Below are 26,375 nucleotides of genomic sequence, written 5' to 3'. Positions count from 1 at the left end.
CTTTTGTACAGAGCTAGTCAAGGAAATATGAGCTAAAGTAGACACTGTTACAACACTAGTTAATTGGCTGTTTTCTAAATCTGATTGACTATCAAGATAAAGCTGATGGAAATGCTCAAGAAATTAAATGCCGCTGAACCATATGTGTGTTTCTAGGCCTCCACCTTGTTCAGGTGTTCAAGGTGAACTGACGCCACGTTTATAGGCTGTCTCCCAAAAGGTACAATGGCTTCAGCCCTAACTCTTACCATTTTTATCTAGACCTTATCTTCTAAATTGCTTGAATTTTTGTGATCTATAATGGTCTGTGCTGATTTTCTTGACAATACATTCTTCTCTTTTCAAAAATTAAAAAAAGGCAAGATCAGCCGGGCACAGTGGCTCATGTCTGTAATCCCAGCACTTTGGGAGGCTGAGGCGGGTTGATCACCCGAGGTCAGGAGTTCAGGAGTTCAAGACTAGCCTGACCAACATGGTGAAACCCCATCTCTACTAAAAATCCAAAAAATTAGCCGGGTGTGGTGGCAGGTGCCTATAATCCCAGCTACTTGGGAGGCTGAGGCAGGAGAATCGTTTGAACCCTGGAGGCTGAGGTTGCAGTGAGCTGAGATTGCACCATTGCATTCCAGCCTGGGCGACAAGAGCAAAACTCCATCTCAAAAAAAAGCAAGATCATATAGTTACATTTAATTTTAATTCAACTAGAAAGAATTCAAAATTTTCCACATTCTTTCTGAAAACAATATTTTAAAAAGATATTATAAGATATTTCTAAGTCAAAAACAAAGATTTAATTATGATGAAAAACATAAAAGAGTTTAAATAAATAGTCCTTTTGGTAAATAAATCGACATAAAATTGTATAAAGGAAAACTTACCTGATACATTTATGTGGGTCTTTAGGTAACTCCTAGCTGTCATCTTTCACTGTAAAGAAAAAATATGAAAGGATTCTGGTTTACTTGGAGATTGAATATATGGCTTTATGTGCACTATTTCCAAAGCCTCAATAAAATGGTAATAAAGGAATAAAAATAAGATATAAAATCTCGAGGAGAGCAAAAGAAAGATGACAAGAAAATTTTTCAAGATAGAAAGCAGATGTCAATTGGTAACTGTCTTAGCAGGCCATAGAAATTTGAAAAAAAAACTGCATGATGAGAGACCAATGAAAAGCAAATGGATTCACACTTCAGAACCTGTGAAACAGTTCAGGAATTGAAGGTGCCAGATACCTCTGGAAGGAGGGGTAAGAGGGAGAGCACAGACACCAAAGACTTATACCCTCATCCTGTGCGATCAGATGATGACCACTGCTCACGCAAGAAGGAAGATATTTAACCTCTGGAAAAACTGGGCCAGAGAGACTCAGGACTGGAGGACAGTAGAAACAAAACAGGACAGAGTAAGAAACTGAAAATAGAATAAATCATATCGAACAGACAAGATTCCTGATTCTCTCCCCTTGTCCAGCTGTCAGAGTACCAGCAGTGCTCTCTCTCTCTCTCTCTTGCTTGCACTTGCTCTCTCTCTCTCTCCTCTCTCTCTCTCTCCACAAGACTAGCAGATTCCTCTCAGGAGAAATAGTTAAGTCTAATGAAATGGCCAGGTTTTCACTGAATAATTCTACAACGAAATAAAACTGTCAACAAGCCCAGCCTGTATTCAGAACTTCCAGTCTTTTTAATAGTCCATTCATCATATGTCCATCGTAAGAATGGATAGTCAAAGATCACTAGACATTTGAGCAAGGTCAGTACCATCAAAGAGAACAATCCTAATCACAAAAAAGAGAAAAATAGGAAACAGAAACATTTTTCTCAAAATATTCCAGAATATACAACGAACAAAGAGATGGATAATAGGAGAAATTTGGTTTTAAAAAATTAGAGGATCGGCCGGGCGCAGTGGCTCACGCCTGTAATCCCAGCACTTTGGGAGGCCAAGGCAGGCAGATCATGAGGTCAGGAGATCGAGACCATCCTGGCTAACACAGTGAAACCCCATCTCTACTAAAAAAACACAAAAAAATTAGCTGGGCCTGGTGGCGGGCGCCTGTAGTCCCAGCTACTCGGGAGGCTGAGGCAGGAGAATGGCGTGAACCTGGGAGGCGGAGCTTGCAGTGAGCCGAGATCGCGCCACTGCACTCCAGCCTGGGCGACAGAGTGAGACTCCCGTCTAAAAAAAAAAAAAAAAAAAAAAAAAATTAGAGGATCAGATCAATAAACCCAACATTCAAGTCAGAGCAGATCTAGAAGAGATAATAGGGAAAATGAAGAGAAAAGAAATTATAAAAGAAATCACATAAGAAAGTTTTCCAGAACTGAATGATTAGAGATTGAGATTTCAAAAGCTTATCAAATGTCCTATGTAATGTGGAGGCAGAGAAGGGGAGGATACACAAAGAAATACTATCAAAAATTTCAAATCACTGGGAATAAAAAGAAGGTTTAAAAAGCTTCCAGAAAAAAAAAAGAATAAATCACATGTGAAAAATTGGACGTCGGAATGAAATTAAACTTCTCAAGAGCAACACTAGAAACTAAAATGTAGTAAAGTATTTATAATTTGGAAAGAAAACTATTTCCAAACTAAAATTTAACCAAACTATGAGCATATGACAGTAACGTACTTACATTTTTAGGCATGCCAAGTTATAAAAGGTTTAGCTCCCAGGTACTAGGAAGCTCCTAGAAGATGTGCTCCAACAAAACAAAGCAGCAAAACCAACCACAAGGAAAATGGGGATTGAGCAGCAAGCAGGAGCTCCAACCCGGCAGGCACCAAAAAGGCCATCCCAGCACACCTGCAAGAGAACTGCCAATTCAGAAATGAAGAGCAAGGATAGAGTGCCACAGGAAAGAGGGCTCCAAAAACAAAACAGACTCGATGCTGAATACCTAGTAGCTGTTTTATAGCTTTGTCAGAAAGTTTAGAAGAAGAAAAGATAGTATACACATAAAAAACAAAGGAATGTAAAATCAGACCTTTTGTACAAGAAAAGAAAGATAATCATTTATGGTTTATCTGTGACAAGTATTTATAAAGTCATATTAATGTAACCAAATCATACTAGGAGGATGGGAGAGAGGAAATGTGGGTAGGAATGGTAGTATAAAAGCAAAATCTTTGTATTTTATAAGATGAAGTCTATAAATAATATCTAAAACCGAAAAGCCTAGAAATATTAGTATAGAATCAACTTAGAAATGTGGTGGTGAATGCCAGATGAAACAGCTAAATGTGTTGAAAGCCATTGTTGCCTCTGGCAGGCAGCACTCAGGGATAGAGGACATATTTCATTCAAAACTGAGTCCTATTATTTGTCTTCTAAAACTGTAAACGTATATTTCTTTGATAGAAAATAAATACTTAACATTTCTCGTTAAAACTAGCAACTTAGAAACTTTGCTGAAAAGTTACTGGACTCTCTGGTATAATGAGATACAAACAGGAAAAAAGAGGTATGTAACCTGAGCAAATAGATCCACACTCTGCCATGCTGTTAAACTCAGTTTTTTAGTATCTTATGACATTTGTAAGTAACAGAATATCTGTAACAAAACTGTAATCATCAACAACAAAACTGGTTCTGAAAGATGGTGCTAAAGCTCATGTTCTTTAACAAGTAAGCAATGTTACTGGACTAAATTTTGTTTTCCCCTGACACCCAGAAAGTATATTTCTCAGGGGAGGGGGTATTCCTACACCTAACCAAAGAAGTATACTCACTTTAAAAAGAAATGGCAACCTGGAATCCTATGAGATACCACCTGCTTCAATTGTAGAGACAATTTGCTTTCAAATTGCTCTATTATTAAAAGGATTTTTTAAAACCCAGTGAATGAATTGGGAACTTGAATTGGAGAAGAATCAAATGTCTGTCACAACATTTTCCTAATCACAAGCAGAATATGATGTATTTGTAGAAATATCAGGTTTTTAAAAAGTATATCACACAAATTAGTAGTATAAACTCCCTAATACTTCTATATTCTCCTTTATTCTAGTATTATGACTCATGTCAATTATAGCTTATTTAGATAAGCATCTGAAATGTATTAGATGATCCTCCTTTTTTATCAAAAACTATAGGAATATACTTGGCTAAGAAAAAACAATTACCTCAGGCTTAGCTACCATCACTCAGCTTTACTCTTTTTATACTCTTGTATTTTTCTTCAACCAAAGGTTTTAAAAATGATACAAAACTTATATTTTAAAAAATCAAAGCAACTTGACAATATAACTACATAGAAATCAAAATTCACAAGGATGAACTGAAAAAAGGGGCAGATAATTGCTCACATGAAACCTAAGAAAGTTCATAACAAATTAGAAAGTAAGTAGCAAGACTCAGAATCTATGAGGCAAACAGTTGTTATACATTGTCTCCAGACCTTCCTCCTCTGAGTTTTCATAAACTAGTTGAACAATAGGTTGGAAGGTATTTAAAAGGCCCCCTTATCCAATTCTTGGCACCAGAGCTTTTTATCAAAGAAGCTCTTTGATAACATCTCTGAAAAATGGTCATTTAGCTCTATCAAATAAACACTAGTTACAAAGAATACCTTTAGTAATAGAGAGTTTAATAACTGCCAGCCTGGTCTTGTCCATTCTTTTAAGTAACTTGAATTATTTAAAACAATTCTTCCTCATATTTGGCCAACTGGGACCTGGATGGACTTTACCATTAAGAATGGCGCAACTATAGAGTCATTTGCTTTTAGGAAAGATCAGCTGGGCACCCAACTGGCTATATAATTGTTTGTTCAAACTGGTACATTGCAAGTGAAAGGAGGTACTGGAAATAATTATACCAGGACTTTCTCAGGCAGTCTGGGGTATGTGAGCCCTCTAAGAAAGGAAAAGGGGCCAGGCCACAAGGAAAGGAGGCTGTCAGGAAACGGAAAGGTCGTCGGACCTCCACACTGGGTTTGAGCTTAGAGCTTGGTTTTCTTGTCAATACACCGAGGCAAAGACCTAGCTATTCAGGGTAGGCAAAAAAACGAATGTTGGGGAAAAGTTGGGTAATGAGCGACATTTACATGTCTGCATGTCACATACCAGGCTTAGACTTCGGCCAATAAAATTAATTCCAGACAACTGATCATGGAGTAAAGTCCCTGATACATTTAAGGTATGTTCTGACACAAGGCAGGGCCAAGCCTGCGTATGCGAACTTCAGTTCTGCTACAACCCAGCAGGCCTGGGAAAGTATGACTGACCTGTAGCTTTAGTGTTTGTCCTATGTTAGTTTTCTGAAGCAACCCAGAAGAAATATTTTTCCATAGGAAATCCCTTCGAATATTTGAAAACAGCTTTTACAACTGCCCTTTATCTTTTCTTCCGTTGGCTAAATATATACAGTTTCTTCAACCTTTAGAAATGTGAGGCTCCGAGTGGAGCCTACTGGTATTCCAGATGAAAGCCCACCAAGCCAGAGAAGCATAAAATCAGTATATAACACATACTTAGAAGAAGGGAATTTTCTATAACTGCTTCACCTTAAGCTTGTGATCAAATAGCTCCCCCAAGAACTTTGTCATAGAATAAAGTTCTATGGTACTGGAAAAGATGCTTGATCAACACCATTTGATTTGTATCAGACCCCAAAACCCTGCGGAGGAGGAACAATGGAACTTAGTCACAATTATACAGACCTAGCTAATGGATTGGGAGTCCTGGAAGGGAAAGAGGAAAAGGAACAATGGAAATCTGAGAGAAAAAGTACTATAAGAAATCAAAGCCTGTTGATTGGGAAGGTAATGATACCAGCTACTATGCAAGGTTGCTGTGTGCTACCGGAAGAAGGTGGGCAGGATATAAAGGAAATAACCATGTCAGTAGGGGCCCAGCTCTCAGCTGTGGGAAACCTTTCTGTGCACAAGAAGCCAGAAGCAGTGCCCTACTACCTGGAGAGAGAGAGAGAGAGAGAGAGCGCACAGGGGCAGTGGAGGCGATGGAGTTAAGAGTCACAACGAGGCTGCTGGCAGGATACCAAGGGTATCAGGAGAACACTGCTCAGTGGAGCAGAAAGACTGAAGAGCTTCAGGCTCTATTTCCATATGGACTCTTACAAGGAATTCCTGGGGAGGGAACTCTCTGGAAAAAAAAAAAACATTGACATCTTGCTAATCAAGAAGAAAAGTGGTAAAATCAGTAAGATCTGAAGTACTGCAGGTGAAGTCTGGGAAATGCCCATTACAGACTGAAGAGTTAAAATTAGATGTCATATCTTTATGATGGGTAGACTAGTTTCATTTGGCACCATCCATGCATATGGCCATAATATTTAAAGATACGGAGCTTAAGATCTTTGATGATCTTTAAAAAAGGATCACACAGATTGGTTTAACAAAGAGTTACAGTAGGAGAGATCTTAATACCATTTCATTACTGAAAATGGATACAGAAAATATTTCAAATATTCCCTTATATAACAATTATTTCCTAGATCACTATGCTATAAATGTTTAAAGTATAATTGATAATTGCCAAATAAGAAAAAGTAGGTACTTCTATTTTTTTTTTTTTTTTTGAGACAGAGTTTCACTCTTGTTGCCCGGGCTAGAGTGCAATGGCATGATCTCGGCTCACCGCAACCTCTGCCTCCCAGGTTCAAGCGATTCTCCTGCCTCAGCCTCCCGAGTAGCTGGGATTACTGGCATGTGCCACTACACCCAGCTAATTCTGTATTTTAGTAGAGACAGGGTTCCTCCACGTTGGTCAGGCTGGTCTCGAACTCCGGACCTCAGGTGATCCACCCACCTTGGCCTCCCAAAGTGTTGGGATTACAGGCATGAGCCACTGCACCTGACAAAAGTAGACACTTCTTACTTTGTAATGGCCTGTTGAAAAGTTTTAGAATTGTTCTGTACAGAGATTCATCTTTAACCAGTATTCTGGCTGCTTCCAAATTCACTGGATTCTCTGGCACTGGATTAGAAAGCACAACCTATAGGAAAACACAGACAACATATAATTTCAAAAGTAACCTTTTTTTAGAGCAAAAAGACAAACCAATATATACAACTTTCAGTAAGCATTTATTAAATGCTTACTATGTATGGATCTGGAAATAGATTTAAAAATAACATGAGACATAGTCTGTACTCTCAAGAAACCTAACCTTAGGCTCATGAATGTACGGTATAAAACTATGACAGATCAAAAAACAAGTTACAAGTTCCCTTCTGTAACTTATTCCTTCCTAGCATATACATTTAAATTGAATTTAAATTAAGATTATAAAAATTTTAGTTGATGGTGGTTACTGTATTTAAAATTCAAAATATTTTAAACAACATTTCAAGTACACTTCTTGAATAACAGTGTGATAACTGAAAATGTATCTCATTTGTTATTAAGAAAGAAGTAGTTAGTAATTATGGTCTCAACTTGTATTGCCCATCACTGTAGGCACAGTCACAGGTGGTTATTTACATTTAAAATAATTAAAATTAAAGAAAATTAAAAATTCAGCTCCCTAGTCACAGTGGCAACATTTCAAGTGCTCAGTTGCCACATATGACTAGCGGCTACTGTATTGAACAGTTCAGATATATTGGACATCTCCATCAGTGCAGAAAGTTCTATTGTGCAGCACTGACCTTCAAAGGAATATTGAACAGCTATGAAAATATTGATTATAACCATATGGAAGTTACTTGAGAGACAATGTGAAGTGAAAAAGAAACAGGCTATGTAGTTTACATACTCATGTGCCACATAACAATGTTTTACTCAACAACAGACAGCATATATCATGGTGGTCCCATAAGATAAGAATACCAAATTTTTACTGTACTTTTTCTATATTTAGATACACAAATATTTACCATTGTGTCACAATGGCCTATAGTGTTTAGTACAGTAACATGTTGTATAGGTTTGCAGCCTAGGAGCAACAGGCTATAACATAGCTTAGGTATGTAGTAAGCTATACCATCTTGGTTTGTCTAAGTACACTCCATGATTTTCTGGTTTTTTTTTTTTGAGATGGAGTCTGGCTCTGTCGCCCAGGCTGGAGTGCAGTGGTGAGATCTCAGCTCACTGCGAGCTCCGCCTCCCGGGGTTCACGCCATTCTCCTGCCTCAGCCTCCCGAGTAGCTGGGACTACAGGCGCCCGCCACCACACCCGGCTAATTTTTTGTATTTTTAGTAGAGACGGGGTTTCACCGTGTTAGCCAGGATGGTCTTGACCTCCTGACCTCGTGATCCGCCCGCCTCGGCCTCCCAACGTACTGGGACTACAGGCGTGAGCCACCGCGCCCGGCCCACTCCATGATTTTCAAACAGCGACGAAATGTTTAGCAACTCATTTCTCAGAATGTATCCTTGTTGTGAAGCACACGGCAATATACATACCATAATTGCAACAACGTAAAAATTCAGGTTCATTCATTCATTCATTTTATTTAATATCTACCAAATATCAGCATTGTCTTTGGTATGCTCCAGGAAATAAAGGATGAATTAGACCTGTTTCCTGATTTTGGGGAGCTTGCAGTCCAATAGGGGAAGACAGATAAGTAAGCAGTGTGTGCATTATAGTATTAGTGTTCTAACGGGAATCTGCTCAGGGTACTGTTGGGTGTGTAGCAAAGGAAGCTCCCCAAAACCAAAGCTATTAATTCTCCCTAGGAAAATAAATCAGAAAAGGTATCCTAGAGGAAGACTCATTTGTTCTAACTCTCACAACAACATGAACAGCTGCTTGCTGGACAGACTGAGGAAGAGGTGAGGAGAAAATGAGTTGCCAGGCAGAGGGGAACTGGAGACTGACCATTTCTAAGGTAACTTTAGAACTCTATGAATGTTTTTTGATATCAATTGAACCAAGCAATGTGAGTGCAGAAAAGCATGAAGATATAAGTATGAGCAGGATTGCCTGGTGTGTTAGGGAGAGTCTAGGTGTGAGGATTGTATGTGCAACAGAACTAGAGCTTACACCTGTGGAGAAGGTGGGATCCACTGAAAGATTTTAAACAGAAACACAGGAGTAAAGAGCAGAAAGCTCTTTCCTAGTAACAGTAGAGTTAAAGGTTTTCTTTATAATTATCAGTGATTTGCTTTTCCTTCCCATTATCTTAAAAATCTTTTGTAATGTGGGCTTATTTGTTTTATTAATGTTTTTGAAAAATAAAAAGACAAAACCGTGTTATCTACGGGCTTTCCATGATATATTTGGCAACACTTTGGTGTCACTTTGCATTACTGTTTAATAGTAAGAACAGTCATGATATTAACTAACTGGAGGTTCAGCATCCTAAATCTGAAAACCTGAAATCCTAAATACCCCCAAATTCAAAACTTTTTGAGCACCGACATGATGTGCAAAGGAAATGCTCACTGGAGCATGTCAGATTTCAAATTTTCAAATTTGGGATGCTCAAATGGTAAGTATATATAATGCAAATATTCAAAAATTGGAAAAATTCCCAATTCCTAAGCATTCCAGATAAGAAATACTCAACCTGTGTTAACTATTGAGTTATTTTCTTGGACCAGGCACAGTTCCGAATTCTTTACATGCATTAGTTAATTTCCTCCTCACAGGTTACATGAGGTAACAACAGCCCCATTTTACTGATGAAGAAATTGAGACATTGAGAAGTGGAAAAATGTGTCCAATGATACGAAGGTATCAAGTGGCAGAACCAGGATGTGAAGCCAAGCAATCTAACTCAGAGCCCCACATTTTCCTTTTATCAAATTATTCTGCAATTCAAATTTTTCACCAGTTCATTCTGGTTTGCCCTTACTCATTACATTTTGGGATCATTTTGCTATTCTTAGGGCAGACTCTAGTTTAGGTGGATGAGATCAGAATATGTCTCAGTTTAAAGGAATCCAAAGGATTAACCCCAGATTTCTGCATATCACACTCGCTCACTCGCTTAAAATTTTTGCTCAAATGTCTCTTTCCTAGAATATAGCCTCACATAAGTACATCCTCAATACATATTTGTAGAATGAATGAACTGAACATTGACTCTTTCCTAAAGATTATATTTTACTTAGTATGCTAAGATGACTAGCCAGCAAAGTATTATTTTATTTATTTTCAAATATAAGAAATAGAAGAAATGCAATTTATATTATAATTCTATATTTAAAAGCTCAATTATGCGAGAATATTTTATATTGTAAGTATTCTAGATAATCAAAATGTAATTATTTATCTTCAGATATTATTAGTGATAAGTAGGTCATGGATAGATTATTCCTAAGCTAGATCTAAGAGGTCAAAGCAAGTTCACTGAAATAATTCATTTTAGCATCAGATGAGAAAGGAGGCATTTTTAAGGACCAGAAATAACACAACACTGGGTGGATGTGGTGGCTCTTGCCTGTAATTCCAGCATTTTGGGAGGCTCAGGTGGGAGCATCGCTTGAGCCCAGGAGTTTGAGGCCAGCCTGAGCAACATAGTGAGTGAGATCCCGTCTCTAGAGAAAATTTAAAAAATTAGCCATCCATGGTAGGGCATGCCTGTTGTCCCAGCTACTTGAGAGGCTGAGGTGGGAGGATCACTTGAGCCCAGGAGGTTGAGGCCGCAGTGAGCCAGGATTGTGCCATTGCACTCTAGCCTGGGTGACAGAACAAGATCCTGTCTCAAAAAAAAAAAAAAAAAAAAAAAAAAAAAGAAAAGAAAAGAAAAGAAAAGAAAAGAAAAGAAATAGCACAACACTGAGGTATGCTTCTAAGGACCATGGGTCCAGTGAGTAAAGGTGGCATTTGAGAAACAGGCATCTGAGGAGAGGAGAAAATCCTTGGGATATTTGTTCACTGGGTTTGATGTGAACACTAATGAGACAGAAAGCAGCTAACTAGCACTGTCAGAAACAAAAAACAAAAGTGAACATTTTAAGTTGTAGTCACTTGATCCACCTCTCAGGAAGGCAAGGTCTATAAACGAAGAAAGATCTAAAAGGCTTGTTCAACATCAGGAAGTGAAGTTAGGAGCCAAAAGAAAACCTAAGTTTGTATTTTCAGAATTGAAACCATCTAAATAATTATTTTTTTCTTTTATGAGATACGTATTCTTTGGTCTTGAGGGGCCTTAACTATCAATTTCACTTTAAGTAATAGTCTTTATGATTTAAGTAAGTTCCACTTTGTAGCCTTCATATAGAAGTATGGATTTAAATAAACTTCTCAAGTTCTTTAAATACTTAAATATGCATTGTATATTTTAATCCTTATAGTTTGAATAATTAGCGTAATTAAAAGTATTAAAGAGAGGATTATATGAAACCCATTCTTACCTGTAGGGCAAGTAAGATGCTGCTCAATGTATAGTTTGTATTCCACTTCTTAGGGTTGTCCAAAAAGTCTATACAGGGCTGACCAGTATGTGGGTCTACTGCATTAAAATAATATTTTAATATATTTAATATATAAATGCAAATTGATATTTGCATTTATAATAAATTATTATTTAAAACTTACAAACATCAAAATGATAAGCCAGAAAAATTATCTGCATTTACTCTTCCTTTTTCCTGGTTCTTCCCTCTGAAATGAGAAGCACTATACCCATCCCTGGTTCCCACCCATTACCATGTTGTTTTAGCTGAATACATAGTTGCCCCTGCGTTTTCCCATCCTCTCCTTTAGCAAGATGTGGCCTTGTGACTAAGTTTTGGTTGTGGGATATAAAGATAAGTGTGAAGTTTCTGAGTCATTTTTTAAAGGAAGCTGGTTTTCCTTCTTTTTTTTCCCCTTCCCCCTGACTGGAAATGGTGACAAACAGTAAATGCCTTAGTCCCAGAAATGGAATCCTCACGTTGAGGATGAACACAACTTCCCTCCAGCTTTGGCCTGTTATATTAAGTTGGAAAGATGTACAGGAGCTTGGCCTATGCCCTAACACAGTTAAGTAATTTAGTGTTTGAAAAAATAAAAGAATAGAGTTAAATAAGAAAAATAAAACTCTACAATGACTAGAAGAAACTTAAAATGACTATTTTATTTTCTTTTGGGAGAGGATCATCTAACATGAAAGACAACTGCAAAAACCTCAAAGGACAAGATTAATAGATCTTAAATATAAATTTATTTTAAATATAAAAATCTCTAAATCTCAGACGTGATAAAACAGCATAAACGAAGTTGAAAATTAATGATAAATTCGAGGAAATATTTGCAACATCTAGGACAATGTGATAACATTGTCAACTGTGTCATACAAGTCACAAAATAAGAATCGACAATGTGGGAAATGTTTACTTCTCAAGTATTCAAAGAAGTGCTTATTAAAATAATAGCAAGACTCTTACCAAATTGGCAAAAAAATTTCTTCAAAGTTTCAATGGCCAGAACTGGAAGGTGCTAAAATAAGAACTTTATATATACTTTTTGGTAGGAGTATAAATACCACTGAAAGGCAATTTGGCTTTTTATATAAAGACTTAAAACTGTACATAGCCATCTTTTACGGGGCGAGCGGGGGAGTGGGGGTGGTTGAAAGCTGGTAAATAACCCTTCTCTCTCCTGAAGTTCATATGTAATTATAAAATAGATCAAAGTGTTAAAAGGTGAAAGTAAAAACATCAGCTTCATTGTACATAAGACTGAAATGGAGAATGCACTTGATGAATGGCTTTAATCAGGCTCCACAAAAGTCCCCCTAATTTGAACTTAACTCCCAAACCCAAACCGAAGGCCCGCCTAAGTTTCCTGCCTGGAGCAAAAGAGACTGTACCCAGTATGGTTAGAAAGAGAGAGTGTTGAGAAAGTTCTGGGCCACACATGCTCAGTTCTTTCCTTCATCTCCCTAATCAGGTAAGTGACTTCTGGGAGGAGTGATGGGGGATACAAAAGAGCAGTCACAAGTTTTCCTATACCTTCCCTTCTAGAGACTGAAGTTCCCTCTGCTTTATGAAAGTGGGAGGGATGAGGACTAGGGGATAAGAATACACCCCCCCATTGAATTTAATCCAATAATTCTAACTATTTTAAACAAATAAAGGCACATGTATGTAATTAATTTTGTGTTATAGAGAACAAAAATAGGTTTTAATTACAATAAAATAATGTACTTGGGAAAAAATAACATAAAAAAATCTAATGTAAAATATGAATGTTCCCCTGCCTACTAATTCTACTATTCAAGACCAATATTACCAGTTGGTCTATACAAATATACACACAAACACATATAGGTATACACACCTATATGTGTGTGTTTATTAAATGGGAATATATTTTACATTTTATTGTTCAAAGTATTTTTTCACTTAACAATGTATTTTCAACATACTTCTGGACATAAATATTTATTCAAAAAATATCTGAATACCTACTATATGCCAGGCAGTGAAGATTCTAAGGATATAGCAATGATCTAGACCTAAAAGGTTCGTAGACCGTCCTCATTCTGTTTAGAAGCAATACACGTAACTGTAGGATATTTCACTTAAAATTACTATGTTAATGAAGATTGAAGTTATTTCCATTTTTCCTACTTCTAACGTTGCTGTTGGGAATAAACATTTTTTTTTTTTTTTGAGGCAGCATCTTGCTCTGTTGCCCAGGCTGGAGTGCAATGGCACAATCATGGCTCACTGCAGCCTCGACCTCCTGGGCTCAAGCAATCCTCCTACCTCAGACCCGAAGTAGCCAGGACTATAGGCACATGCTACCATGCCAAGCTAATTTTTTTATTTTCTGTAGAGACAGGTCTCACTATGTTGCCCAGGCTGGTGTCAAACTCCTGGACCCAAGCAATACTCCCCACCGGCCACCCAAAATACTGGGATAACAGGCATCATCCACTGAGCCTGGTGGGAATAAACATCTTTAAATATACTCTTGCACACTTGTGCTAATATTTCTACAGAATAGTTTATAAACATGGTATTATGGGAATTTAGGGATATATGCATTTTATACCTGATTAGAAACTGTCACACTACTTCCTCAAAAGGTCATGATTATATCAGAGGAAAAATGTCTACCCACGCCTACTAAATATGTATGTTATATTTTGACATTTTACGAATAGGTGATAAATAACAATATTTTTTGTTTTAATTTGCTTTTATTTTCTTACTAGTGAGATTGATAATCTTTTTATGTTTATTTTTGTTGTTTATTCTATCCAGTGTTTGTTTATAGCCTTTGTCCATTTTTTAATTGCTTTATGTTCTTTTATTTATTGATTGACAAGTGTTCTTCGTATGATATACATATTCTGCTACATGCATTGCAAATACTTTCCCTCAGTTTGCAAAAGTCAGTGTCTTTGACCTCTGAGTATAATGTCCTCGGCTGTAGAGAAGTTTTAACAGGTTTTGCAATTTAATGTGTCATATTTTCCAGTTACTGAGTTTTATCATGCTGAGAAAGGTCTTCCTTACCAAGCCCATAAAAATTCTATTAGATTTCCTTCTTTTCCAGCATTTAAAATTTTTAGATTTTTGATCCTTCAGGAATTCGTCTTGTGTATAACTTTAAGTAGCAATCTAACTTCCTTTTTTTTTTTAAAAAAAAGTTAATCTGTCCAGTACATCATTTTTTTATAATAATGAAAAATTAGATCCAACTAAAATATTGAACAATACAGGAATGGTTAAGTGTATTGTTGAACCATTTAAGATGATCTTTTGAAGAATGTTTAATAATGCAGAAAAAAGACATATAGTTTTAAAATTAAAAACCTAGGCCAGGCGCAGTGGCTCATGGCTGTAATCCCAGCATTTTGGAAGGCCAAAGTGGGCAGATGGTCAGGAGTTCCAGACCAGCTTGGCCAACATGGTGAAACCCCATCTCTACTAAAAATACAAAAACTAGCCAGGTGTGGTGGCACATGCTTGTAGTCCCAGCTACTGGGGAGGCTGAGGCAGGAGAATCCATTGAACCTGGGAGGTGGAGCTTGCAGTGAGCCGAGATCACACCACTGCATTCCAGCCTGGGCGACAGAGCAAGACTCTGTCTCAAAAAAAACACCATAAAATAAATAAAATTAAAAACCTAGAGGCAAAACTTCATATGTAATACCTCAACTGTATAGAAAAAATTCATACATAGAAAAAAGGAAAATAAATTTGGCAAAATGTTGACAGTATTTTCTCTTTGCATTAGGATTTAAAGTGATTGTTAATTTTTCCCAGCCTTTTCGTATTTTCCCCAATGAGAGTTCTTGCTTTTAGAATCATAATGAAGTTCTTAAAAAGAAACATGATTATTATAAGAAACAAGGATAATAGGGACAAAGCCTCTAGTGATAAAAATGTCATTTAGTTCTTACCATTTGGATGAAAAGGAATTGTTACAAATTTCACAACTGGAGGAGCATAGTTGTACTCCGATGTAAAATGTATTGTCAGTTGGAAGACTAAACCTGTAATACAGAACTAAACATTTTTACTGAAGTGTCATGTTGTATTGATTAACTGTAACCTGATTAACACTGGAGTTTCTCCCTATGGTTTAGTCTTTCCACAGTTTTATTTTTAAGTAAATTGATTCATAGAGTGCACAGACTCCTCTGGATAGTATAACAGACACTTCACAATCTATTATAATCATACATTTTCAGTCTCTTTCCCACTAGTCCTTTCCGTCTACTACCTTTGTCCCCCTAACATCCACCCACTCTGTTGTATCTCGTACTGACTGAACTCACATTCCCAGAATCTGCTACACTCTTTCTTGTCTACAAGTCTTTGCTGTGCTGTTTACTCTGCCCGAATTTCCTTCTCCTTCTTCTGAACCTGGCAGACTCTTACACATTCTTCAGGACTCAACTCAAATGTGATCTCCTTGGGAAGACATTCCTGACTCCCTCAGGCATAATTAATTAACTAATCCTCTTCCTCTTTAGCATTCTGTTCAAAATCCATAATAACGTATATTTTATTGTAATTGTCAGCTGATGTGTTTGTCTCCCCTACCTCACTCAAGGAATCTATCTTATTAATCCACAATTGAAAGAAAACATGATCATTAAAGTTTATAGTGGCTTAGTGTTCTTGAGATTTTTTGATTTATGAAAATTTAGGGGAAAATCATAAAGGAAAAAATGAGAAGTAACTGTGGGGTTTTGAAGCCAATAGAAATTTTGATAGTTATTCCCTGATCTCACGGAAGACAGAAGACATTCTCAATTGATATGCTTTATTGTGTCTGCTTCTTAAAAAATGTGATAAAATTAAGATTTGGCATAAAGAAAAATACCCCAAATTTCCATCTATGTTGACACATGGCCAAAAAGTCATAAATGAAAAAATAATGGGAATATTTTTAGAATTTTAGACAACTGGTATAACGCAAACTTATGCATACGAAGAAGAATTTCAGGAAATTTATATAATGCGACCTTATCCTACATAAAAAGAAGATGGGCTAATAATGGTATAAAGACTTTTTTAAAAAATAGATTGATTTTGAAAATACAAACCCTGCCAAACTGAATTCTGTAGACCTTCAATTTCGACTTCCCATTCCATCATATCTTCACTTACAGACCTAGCAGTGATACTCTTGAAGTTAAAAAGAAAATTAAATCAGATAAAACTTATTAAGTATTTAGTGAAGTTTTGAAAATCATATACCAGGTCACACTGACTTCTAAAAACTCTAAATTTTCTTTCCTTGATAAGTTTATTTATTTGATGCTCTGGGAAAGTGTTATATGTCTTATTACACAGAAGTTAATATAGATCCCAGAAAACATATGCAATAGTAAATAAAAATAAATCATTGGTGTGGAAATCACAAGTGGGACTAGAAAGTCAAGATTAGGAGGTGTGGCTTATATACTGTTTGTGTAAATCAATAACCAATTTAAGATTCAAACTTTAAAAGAAAGAAGTAGTTGGAAAGCCTATGTTTCTTCAAAACATTTTAGAGCTATATGAATGCTATATGAAAGGCAGGAAGTGGGAACATTTTCATTAAGAAAAAATCCAAAATTACACTTGTATATAAAAGCAAAGTTTTCCTACACTTGAGGAGTTGTTCCAATGGAGGGACAAGAATGTATTTCATAGAAAACCTTATGAATTACGTTAAGTAACACACTTACATACACACAAAAACACTTCTGAACACCCACATAGTTATTAAGTATGTTAGTGCTTGTCCGGGTGAGCACTGTCTCTCTATTATCTATATTTAAATATTCCTTCATTGGATTCTCTTTCAACAGAGAACTACAAAGCTCAGGATGAGCAGAAACAATATCGAATGTTAGGTCCATGCCCCTGGAATGTTTGCTGTTGGACTCCATAATTGTCCCTAACATCTCCAGTGAAGGCAGTACTTCTATAGTAGAGGTAAAAACTGAACAATGCCACTGAACTACACCTGAAGCAACTGTGGGAAACACTCTATACCTTCCATGGACAGCTTTCTTTCTATTCTTTCCCTTAAGCACTCCCTCTTCGCCCCCTCTTCCATTTTTCATTCTCCATAAATCAGCCTGTGGCACCCATGGACATTGATAACCTCATTGGTGGTGTTCAAGGCCAAGGACATTGCTTCTTTTGTGTTAAAACTATAAACGGAAGGCATTTATGTGTTATGCTGGTAAAAGTGCACTAGACAGTAAGTAGTGGAACACAAGAATTAAGAACTAGGGCTTTGAAGTCTGAAAACCCTGTAATGGAATCATGGGGCAAAATCTTTACAGAATATTTCTGAGGCTTAGGTTTTTGGTAGGTAAAATGAAATACTACTTATTGTATAGTATTATAATTAATGAGCATAAGCCTGCACCTACTAGTTACTAACTACATGACAGACCCTGATATTCAGTGCCTAGATCCACATAAATTACTCTGCATAATATGTTCAATATTGTTAAGCATTATTATTTTGAAGTAATAATAATTGTTATTAATATGAAATGCATTACTTTAGTGAAATGGATTTATTAAATAACAATACCATAGTGGCAAATCAGGTTTAACTAAATTACTACTTATAGAATAAACATGGGTTAAACTGCCTTTTAAAAATTATTGCACAATGAAACACATCCCTCCACGTGCCCAGTACTTACCTTATAATTGTTCTCCTTGATATCACAAAACTCTCTTTGCAGCAAGAGGTAAGCTCTGCTTTGCATGATAGGCAGCGGAGGGTCTGGCACTTGTCCCCAAATGCCTCAGGTTTACTCTGAGGCAGATGTTTGAAGTTATGGGTCACTTTCCCACACTGAGTAAACTGACATAAGTTTACTTGCTTTCTAGAACCCCAGAACGCTACCAAGATAAGTGGCTTCTAAATTTGGGATATAACAATGACTTTTTCTCCTGACTCCTCTAAACGAGAACTTCCCGAAGGAAAACTTGGGCACTTGCTCATCTGCGGCGTATCACTGCAGTGCCAGCTCACAGCCCAGTCTCAAGACAAACTCGGATGAGCAATGGAGACAAGCCTGTGTTGTCGGCGCGTGAGTGGGAGTGAGCAGTGTACGCCTATCAAGGTCCTAGCAGGTTGTCTCCGCTTCACAGGTGCAACCCCGCAGCCACGCAACAGAGGAAGCAAATCGGTTGCCAAGCAACAGGCCCCCCGTGGGGCCGCGGAGAGACGGAGGCAGGAGGTTGGCCTCTCTCACCCAATCAGCGACAGGGAGCAGGCCTCTTGATATCTCCACAGCCAATCCTACAACAGTTTCCTCTTTGAAAGGCCAATGAGATTCGTGGTCAAGGCAACACCATGCCTTCTCAGCCCATCAACATGGACTCTACACAACTAGTGTAGAGGATGGGGTGAGGTCCCAGGACCCAGCGTGTAAGTCACAGAAGCCGTCACACGAAGTCCCTCTTTGAAATTATCCTTTTTCTTTGAATATCAAAAGATATAATAAGTGACTTGTAGGTACAGGTCTGCATAACAATATCTTACATGGCGAGTTATCATTCACAGTAGTGTGCATGCTGTTATGTCATCAAATCCTACAATCACCCTGGGAAAGGGCTCCAGGAACAGGGAACTGCTTAAAATTTCTCTGACTCCCATCTCTTCCCGCACAGTTTTGCACTTGCTGTTCCTTCTACCTAGTCGTTTACCACATTGCTTCCACCCCTTCAGCCCTCATTTCCCCTTCACTCACTCATCCTTCAGATTTTAACGACTCTTTAAGGGATCCTTTCTTTTGTGATCCCACAGGACCTTCTATTTGCCTCCTAGTTAACATTTGCCATACGGCCTCACGATTGTCTGTTGTCTTCACCAGAGTGGGAACTACTGAAAGACACAGTTCCATTGCCAGCGCCATCTACAGAAACCAGCATCTTTGTTCAGAGTGCTTTCTTTTTTACTTTTTACTTACTAATTTTACGGAATCCGCATGTTCATTTAGTCCATTCATTTTACAAATATTTATTAAATACTTTTTTTTTACGTGAAAGATTCAAATGAAGTAACTGTCTTTATGGCTCCAATATACAATAAACAAGTATACAAAACAAAAATCATGATTTCAGATCGTGATAAACGTTATGTGAACAATAATAAAACAGTAACATGATAGAAATTGGGGTAGGTCATTAAGGACTAGAAATGGTGGTCAGGAAATGCCTCTGTAAGGAATGGAGTTTTGAACTCATACATGAAAGACGAGAAGGAGCCTGCTACATGAAATATTGAGGGCAGAGAGTTCTAAGAAGAGGAAAACAGGATATTTTTGAGTCAGGAAAGAGCTTGTCTTGAAAAGGGAACAAGGGAAGGTCAGGGAGGTCGTGGAGGAGCCTGGGAGGAGTGTAATAAAGATGGGGCACTACACAGTAGGAAGTTTGGGCTTTATTTAAATAGCTATGGGAATCCATTGGATGGGTTTAAACAGGAGAGTGTCATGCTCTGATTTATATTTACATGATTACTCTGGCTGCTCTATGAAGAATGAATTGTAGGGGAGACCACTTGGAAGGATCCCACAGTAAATTTCATCTCCAGGTATGGTAGCTTAGAAATCACCAACAACATATTAACTGTACTAAAATGTACACAATAAAATGCTATTATTCTATGTTTCATAAAACTAAATATAAAGGATTTTTTCCCATGAAAACATCAACAGGATCTGGGATTGAATTTTTTGGCCCTTCTTTCCATCCCATCAGATTTTAACATGGGCTTGTGTAGACTGCAAATGTCAGGTGAAAGTGAGTAAAGGGCTACTTCAGTGAGAAGGGAATAGGCCCAGTTTGGATATCCTAACTAGGTTTGTCCATATCATTGTGGTCCCACAATCCTTTCTCCTACCCTAATGGATTATTGTGATAATGAATCTTATGTATTAAAATATATATACATATATATATTTATTTATCATGGAAAACATGATATCTTGAAATATGTGTACATTATGGAATGGCTAAATTGAGCTAATTAATATAAGCATTACCTCATATGCTGAGGAAACCTAAAAATCTATTCTCATCTATTTTCAAGGATACAACACATTTTTATTAACTGTAGTCATCATGTCATACAATAAGAATCCTCCATCTTTTGTTTAGAATTTCGTTCTAGGGAAAATTATGTTAAAGTAAAAGAAAGATAAAAGTAAGTAAAGTAAAAGAAAATTAAGGTAAAGAAAAACATTTTTTGTTGTGAATTTTTAGAAGATGGCATTTATATGATACTTTAGCACAATGAAAATCAAGTTGGAAGATATTCATATGACTCCCCCCACAACAAACCTGTATTACTAGCTTTGACCTCTTCTTGGGACTTCTGACTAGTATACCTACTAATTTATATCCAAATGCGTGGTTATCACCCAGCTGTCTTGTCCCAAAGACATTTCAAACTCAAACATCCAAAAATCAACTCATTACTGTTTCTCCCAACGAGGCTTCTGTCCCAGTTGGAGATTTAAAGTCATCTCTGGCTCCTCCTCTTCCTCATGACTCACAAGACATGCTGTTATCATAGCTTCTTCTCAAGCCTTACCACTAATGCTCAGTTTCATAACCTTGTCATCTCTTGCCTAGATACAGAACTTCTTTGTATTGTACTCCCTGACTCCAGACTTGCCTGTCATGAAACTTGATAGTAATGTATTGAAACTAACATGTGATCATGAAATTCTCTACTTAAAATACTTCAAGGGATTCCCCTTCATCCCAACTTATCCCTTCTTCAACATGTAGATTTACTTCCAGGGGTGCAGGTGGGATGGCTGAAATCATGGGCAACTTTATATGTGTCTGTCTCTACATTTGTATGTGTATGCAAATGGACTTTTTTTTGCTTGATAAACCACGCACTACAGAATTAAATCTAAATTTTTTAACATGGCAAACAGAGCATTCCATAATATTTTCCTATTTATCCCTACTTTTATTGACACTCACTCTGCTTCATACTTGAGGTACTCACTCCATTAAACTGTGTATCTTTTTCCTGTACATACCCATCTTGCCTAGGCTCATCATCTTTTCTCCCTGACCTTTCTTCCTCTTTTTAAATCTAATTAAAAACTGTTAACACATCCTGAAAGACATAGATGCCTCCTTGGAGCCATCCTGAACTGCCAGAATGGGTTGTGTTCTCGTTTTACCTGGGTTCATCTTTGTATATTATCACCACATTATTTTGAAACTACTTGTTTATGGGGTTTTGTCCCTCACTAGAATATAATTTCTTAAGGCCATGGAGACCTGTTTATTCATCACTGCATTCCCAGCACCAAGCACCTGGCTCAGAGGAGGTATCAGTATATTCTGATTGAATTGAACTTAGCAGAATAGAAAGTTTTGGGGCCAGGAGAGTGACCTTCCATGAAAGAACTAGGCGTAAGCAAAGGAAGAGGGTTGCAGAGATGTGAAGAGCTGGGTGATGTAGAGAAGCTCAGCCAGCTCCATGACACATAGGAGGCTAACGTCTGGAGGACAGGGACAGAGTAGACAATGAATCAGAAGCACCCCTGAGAGCAAGAGCCACCAGAGCAGAAGAGGCTGCAGAGCTGCAGCCAAGGCACATTTTATAAGCAAAATCCCCAGGACGCCAAAAAGGAAGGGAAAGACACTTACGAAGGTCCCACACCCGGAGGGGCTGAGGGGACAAACAGGTTAAGCTTTCCAAAAATATTTTGGGAATGAATTTTTTGAGAAATAAAAAGCTTCCTGCCAATGTTAGGGTTTGGCACTGTTGTGTTTGGAGATGCTAACTAAACAAGGTCACAGATGTACTCACTGGCTGGCCAGCATCTTGTATTTTTTCTGTCTCTCTTTTTGTTTTTTAGAGAGTTTTCCTCTGTTGCTCAGGCTGGAGTGCCTTGGCACAATCATAGCATATCTTATCCTGTGCATGCGTGTGTGCGTGTGTATGTGTGTGTGCGTGTGTGTGTGTACCTAGCATCTAGCATCTGTGTAGCAGCTGGCTAGGTTTGCCTCCTACAATTAATATTATAGCAGCAGGAGCTGAAAACTAATAGCATCAGCTGTTCAGCCATCTGAGTCACTCAAAATTGGAAATTTATAAGGAAAGGCCCATCTGAAAATATTTTCTCTGCATACTATCACCTTCCATTTATTACAACAAATGTTAGTTTTAGTAAACTTTTCACATACACGATATTATTGCTGTCATAATCTTCTTGTCACTTCTCACTCCTGAGCCCTGTCTTTCTCTGCCTTGTTCATCAGCTTTGTTGTGTTTGGTGGTGGGTTAGACAAACCAACTCAATCGGGAAAATGAATCCCCATCTTCAGTCCTTCCACTGCTTTAACTTATTAATAAGTCTGCTGATAAATAGAATGTGCCTTCAAGGCAGACCTGGGTTCTGTTCTGTGTCTTATTAACCCGTAAAGATCGTCTTGAAGAAGTTACTTAACTTCCCCGTACCTACAATGTTCTCATCTGTAATTTGCGGCCAATAGTAATACTTAACTTTGCAGGATCATTATGAGGATTAAAAGATATAATTCCTGCCAATGACTCAGTCACATCTGGCATAGGGTAAGTAATAGCCAACACCTGCACTTTCCATGTGCTGAACATGCTGTTCTAAGTGCTCTATGGGAATTAATTTCATCCTCACTAATAACTCTGTACAGTAGGTACTCTTAGGATTCTAATTTACAGATGAGGAAAACCAAGGCACAGAGACACTAGATGATTTGCCCAAGGTTACACAGCTGGAATGCAACAGAGCCGGGATGCAAACCTGAGTCCACACTTTTTGCCACTAAGCTACTCTGCCTCACAAGTATCTCATGTTCTACTGAGTGAGCTCTCTGGCCTTCTTCAGTAAATTATTGCTACGCTCAGTAGTTGTGAGAATATTTTTGTCCAGCTGTTATTTTTGTTTTTGTTAACTATTGTGGCTGCATTTCTACCTGCCATTAAAATGTAAACCCAAGAAAGCCAGACCACTGCTGTATAAAATAGTGCCCATCTGTGGCTGGCCTTCTCACAGGCTGGCTGGACCCCAGGGCCTGGCCCTGCCTGAGCCTCCTGTGCCAATACTGTGACTTGGAAACAGTGTTACTCTGGGCAGCTCTGCGTCCCTCCCTGTGCTGCCTGCACCAGCCCCAGGCTTCTGGGGAACAGAGGCCAGACCAGGGCCAGTCTGGTTACCCTGACCCTCAGCTGGCCCTGCCCAGCCACCCAGCCACCCTGGACATGGCTCTGTCCCTCTGCCACACCCCCCGCCCCAGGCCCTGTGAGGAGTCCCCAAGAGGAGCCCACTGTACCATGGGGTTAACCTCTGCTCCCTGCCTGGGTATCTGGGCCTGGCCACCAGCCGTGTTCTTCATGTGTTGATTTTATTTGACCCCTGAAGTGGTGGGTCTCATCCTTCCCGTCTTGGCAGAGAGTGGCAGAGGGCTGCCTCACTGCAAACTCTCCCTCCAGTGTCAGTGATGGTTGTCCTTGTCTCAGAATAACCAGGGGCCAGCCAGTGTCTGACCGAGGTCAAGGGGCAGGTGCAGGGGTGGCAGGTATGGCTCTGAAGCCAGAAATGCCTTAAATGGCAATGCCCCTCCCCATCTCCAGCCCCAGCCCAGTCCTCTTAGGAGCAGGATCAGATAAAGCAGGCGGCGGGGAGGCTGGGCACCACGTTGCTAACTCCAGTACATTTCCATGTTGATCCCTGTGAAATAAAGTCTGAAAACTTAAAAAAATTAAAACAGTGCCCAAATATATATCTGTTAACCAAATGTGTATCCTATCTTCTCTTTTAAATTGTAAACCCCTTGAGAACTGAGTTTGACCTCTGCAACTTATGAATACACTTATCATACTCTGTATGTAGCTCAGAAAATACCAACTATTATTATTTATAAAAATAATTTTAAAATGTTAACTTTTAGTAAATTTGTAACTTTAAGGGAAAGCAGATTTAATTAAGTCCTACTGTATGCTTTCTTGGACTTTCTCTCCCAGTCCTTCCCCCTAAAAATAGAACTACAAGTTTGAAAAGAAAAATCCTGCGTTGTATTTTTATGGTAGGCAGGATTCCAAGATGACCTCCAGGATCCCTACTCGCTGTACAATCCTCAGGACTGTGAAGATGATGGATTTTACTGCTGTGATTAAGTTATATGGCACATTCGACCTGAAGAGGGAGATTATTCTGGGTAAGCCTGACCTAATCGGGTGAGCCCTTAAATGGGACTAGGCCCTTCCTGAAGTCAGTGACTCAAAGCATGAGAGGGATTCTATGTAAGGGAGACTCTCTGTTGCTAGCTTTGGAAATGGAAGGGGCCACATGGCAAGGAATGTCGGTAGCCTCCCAGCGCTGAGAGTGACCACTGGCTGACAGCCAGCAAGAGAATTGGGTCCTTGGTCCTAGAATTCCAAGGAACTAAATTTTGCCACAACCACATGAGCTAGGAAAAGGACTTGAATTCCAGATCACAGCAGAACCCAGCCAATACCTTGTAAGACCCTGCACAGAGAATCTAGTCAAGCCATGCCCAGATCAGACTGACAGAGTGAGCAAGGCAAGGCAACTGACAGTGTAACTATTTCTCTTTTGTAATGTTACTGAGGCTGACTCCAGCTTTAACAACCAGGCATCATCTCGCCTCTATGTAAAAATAATTCTTTCCCTCAGGACTCAAACAGATGTTTTCATTTTACTTAAACTAAAAGACTGTTTTCCTCCTCCACCAGGAATATGTAGCAGTACAAAGTGCTAACGTCGTGTGGATTTGAACCCCCATCCTCGACAGCAGAAGAAGGCTGGGGATTGCCAAATGTCAACTCAGCTGTGAGAAGTGTTTTAAATCATATTTTGACATAGGTTATGCTGTTAACTAGAAAATGAAGTGCAGCACACATGCTTCTAGTAACTCTGGTTTCAAATCCTATGATCTCTTCTTTGTCTTGAAGACCTTTTGATGTGAGTTCCCAATATTGAGTTTCTCTGCTTTTAATAATCTTATATTCCTTCCTCAATATAAATGTCATGAAAATACTGAATGCTAATCTTCAAAGATCAAACAGGAAGAAAGAGGTGGGCAGCATAGTTCAGTGACTTGAATTCCTGAAATTTCTCATTTAAACATTTTATTTTAGCTTATAAAAGCCTTGGCTCTAGAAATGCTTGGTTCCTCTTTTTAAAGTTGGAGTTGTACACTCCCCCACATTTCAGAAGTGTGTTAATTACAAAATAATTAGGCCTCTCTCTGTAAGGCACCTGACTTGCAGGGGCCACTTAATCATTATGTGTGTCCGTATTTGTGTTTACAGGGAGGAATTCAGAATCAATACTTACTGGCTTTGAGTTTGCTGTCTCTGCTTTAGCTAGGATGACCAACAGTCTTGGTTTGCCTGAGACAAAGAACTTTTCAGTGCTAAAACTGGGACAGTCCCTGGAAAACTGGCAGGGACCAACTTGGGCATCAAGGACCTTTTTAGAGTGGGAATTGTGTAAACAATTCGGCAAGAGCTGTTTCCTAGTTTTGGGAGCTTGGTGTTTAAAGGCACCCAATTTGGTTTCCATGGCAGGCTGGTGCCCAAGGCCTGTGATCAAAGTTATAAAAAACCTTGCTCAGAATTGTATTAGGAGATGATTCTAGAGGTGTCTGTGATGAAGGAAAGCAGTGCCTGCTTGCGTACTTTACATGCATTGAAGTGTTTTAGAAAAATCAGCTCTCCATTCATTTCCCCACATGAAAATTTCAATTGTTGAGCGATACTGCATTCAATAACATCTATTTGCGACTATTCAGTGTGTGTAAACAGGTGTTTAAAAGATGTAATTATTCTAGGCTCCTTTCATATGTATCAGCTTAATATACCCTTTTATAGCGCTCTCAGTTGTCCCCAAGGGTAATTATGGAATTGGATGATGGAGAGACTTTGAGGTGGCAACCAGCTTGGAAGAGGGGGTTTAAGGGATGACATATGGTTTAGGATGGTTTAGGGATGTGTCTTGAAACTGTTTTTACCTAGTTTATGT

The 26,375-nt window shown here is 38.4% G+C and overlaps 1 protein-coding gene across 1 annotated transcript in view; it reads right to left on the bottom strand.

Moving 5' to 3' along the window:
* The window catches only part of UBE2U (ubiquitin conjugating enzyme E2 U), a 62,317-nt gene extending 43,808 nt beyond the window's left edge, over positions 1-18,509 (bottom strand). Inside the window, exons 1-5 of the mRNA XM_030812498.1 lie at positions 18,015-18,509; positions 16,410-16,491; positions 15,258-15,350; positions 11,272-11,369; positions 6,841-6,958 (exon numbers count right to left, since the gene is read on the bottom strand). Coding sequence (XP_030668358.1) covers positions 6,841-6,958; positions 11,272-11,369; positions 15,258-15,350; positions 16,410-16,491; positions 18,015-18,080 — 457 coding nt within the window. The 5' untranslated portion in view covers positions 18,081-18,509. The remainder of the gene's footprint in view (positions 1-6,840; positions 6,959-11,271; positions 11,370-15,257; positions 15,351-16,409; positions 16,492-18,014) is intronic.
* Between the last annotated feature and the right edge of the window lie 7,866 nt (positions 18,510-26,375).

The sequence above is a fragment of the Nomascus leucogenys genome, chromosome 5, assembly GCF_006542625.1.
Source record: "Nomascus leucogenys isolate Asia chromosome 5, Asia_NLE_v1, whole genome shotgun sequence".
NCBI lineage: Eukaryota > Metazoa > Chordata > Mammalia > Primates > Hylobatidae > Nomascus > Nomascus leucogenys.
This window is presented reverse-complemented; position numbering and strand designations above follow the sequence as displayed.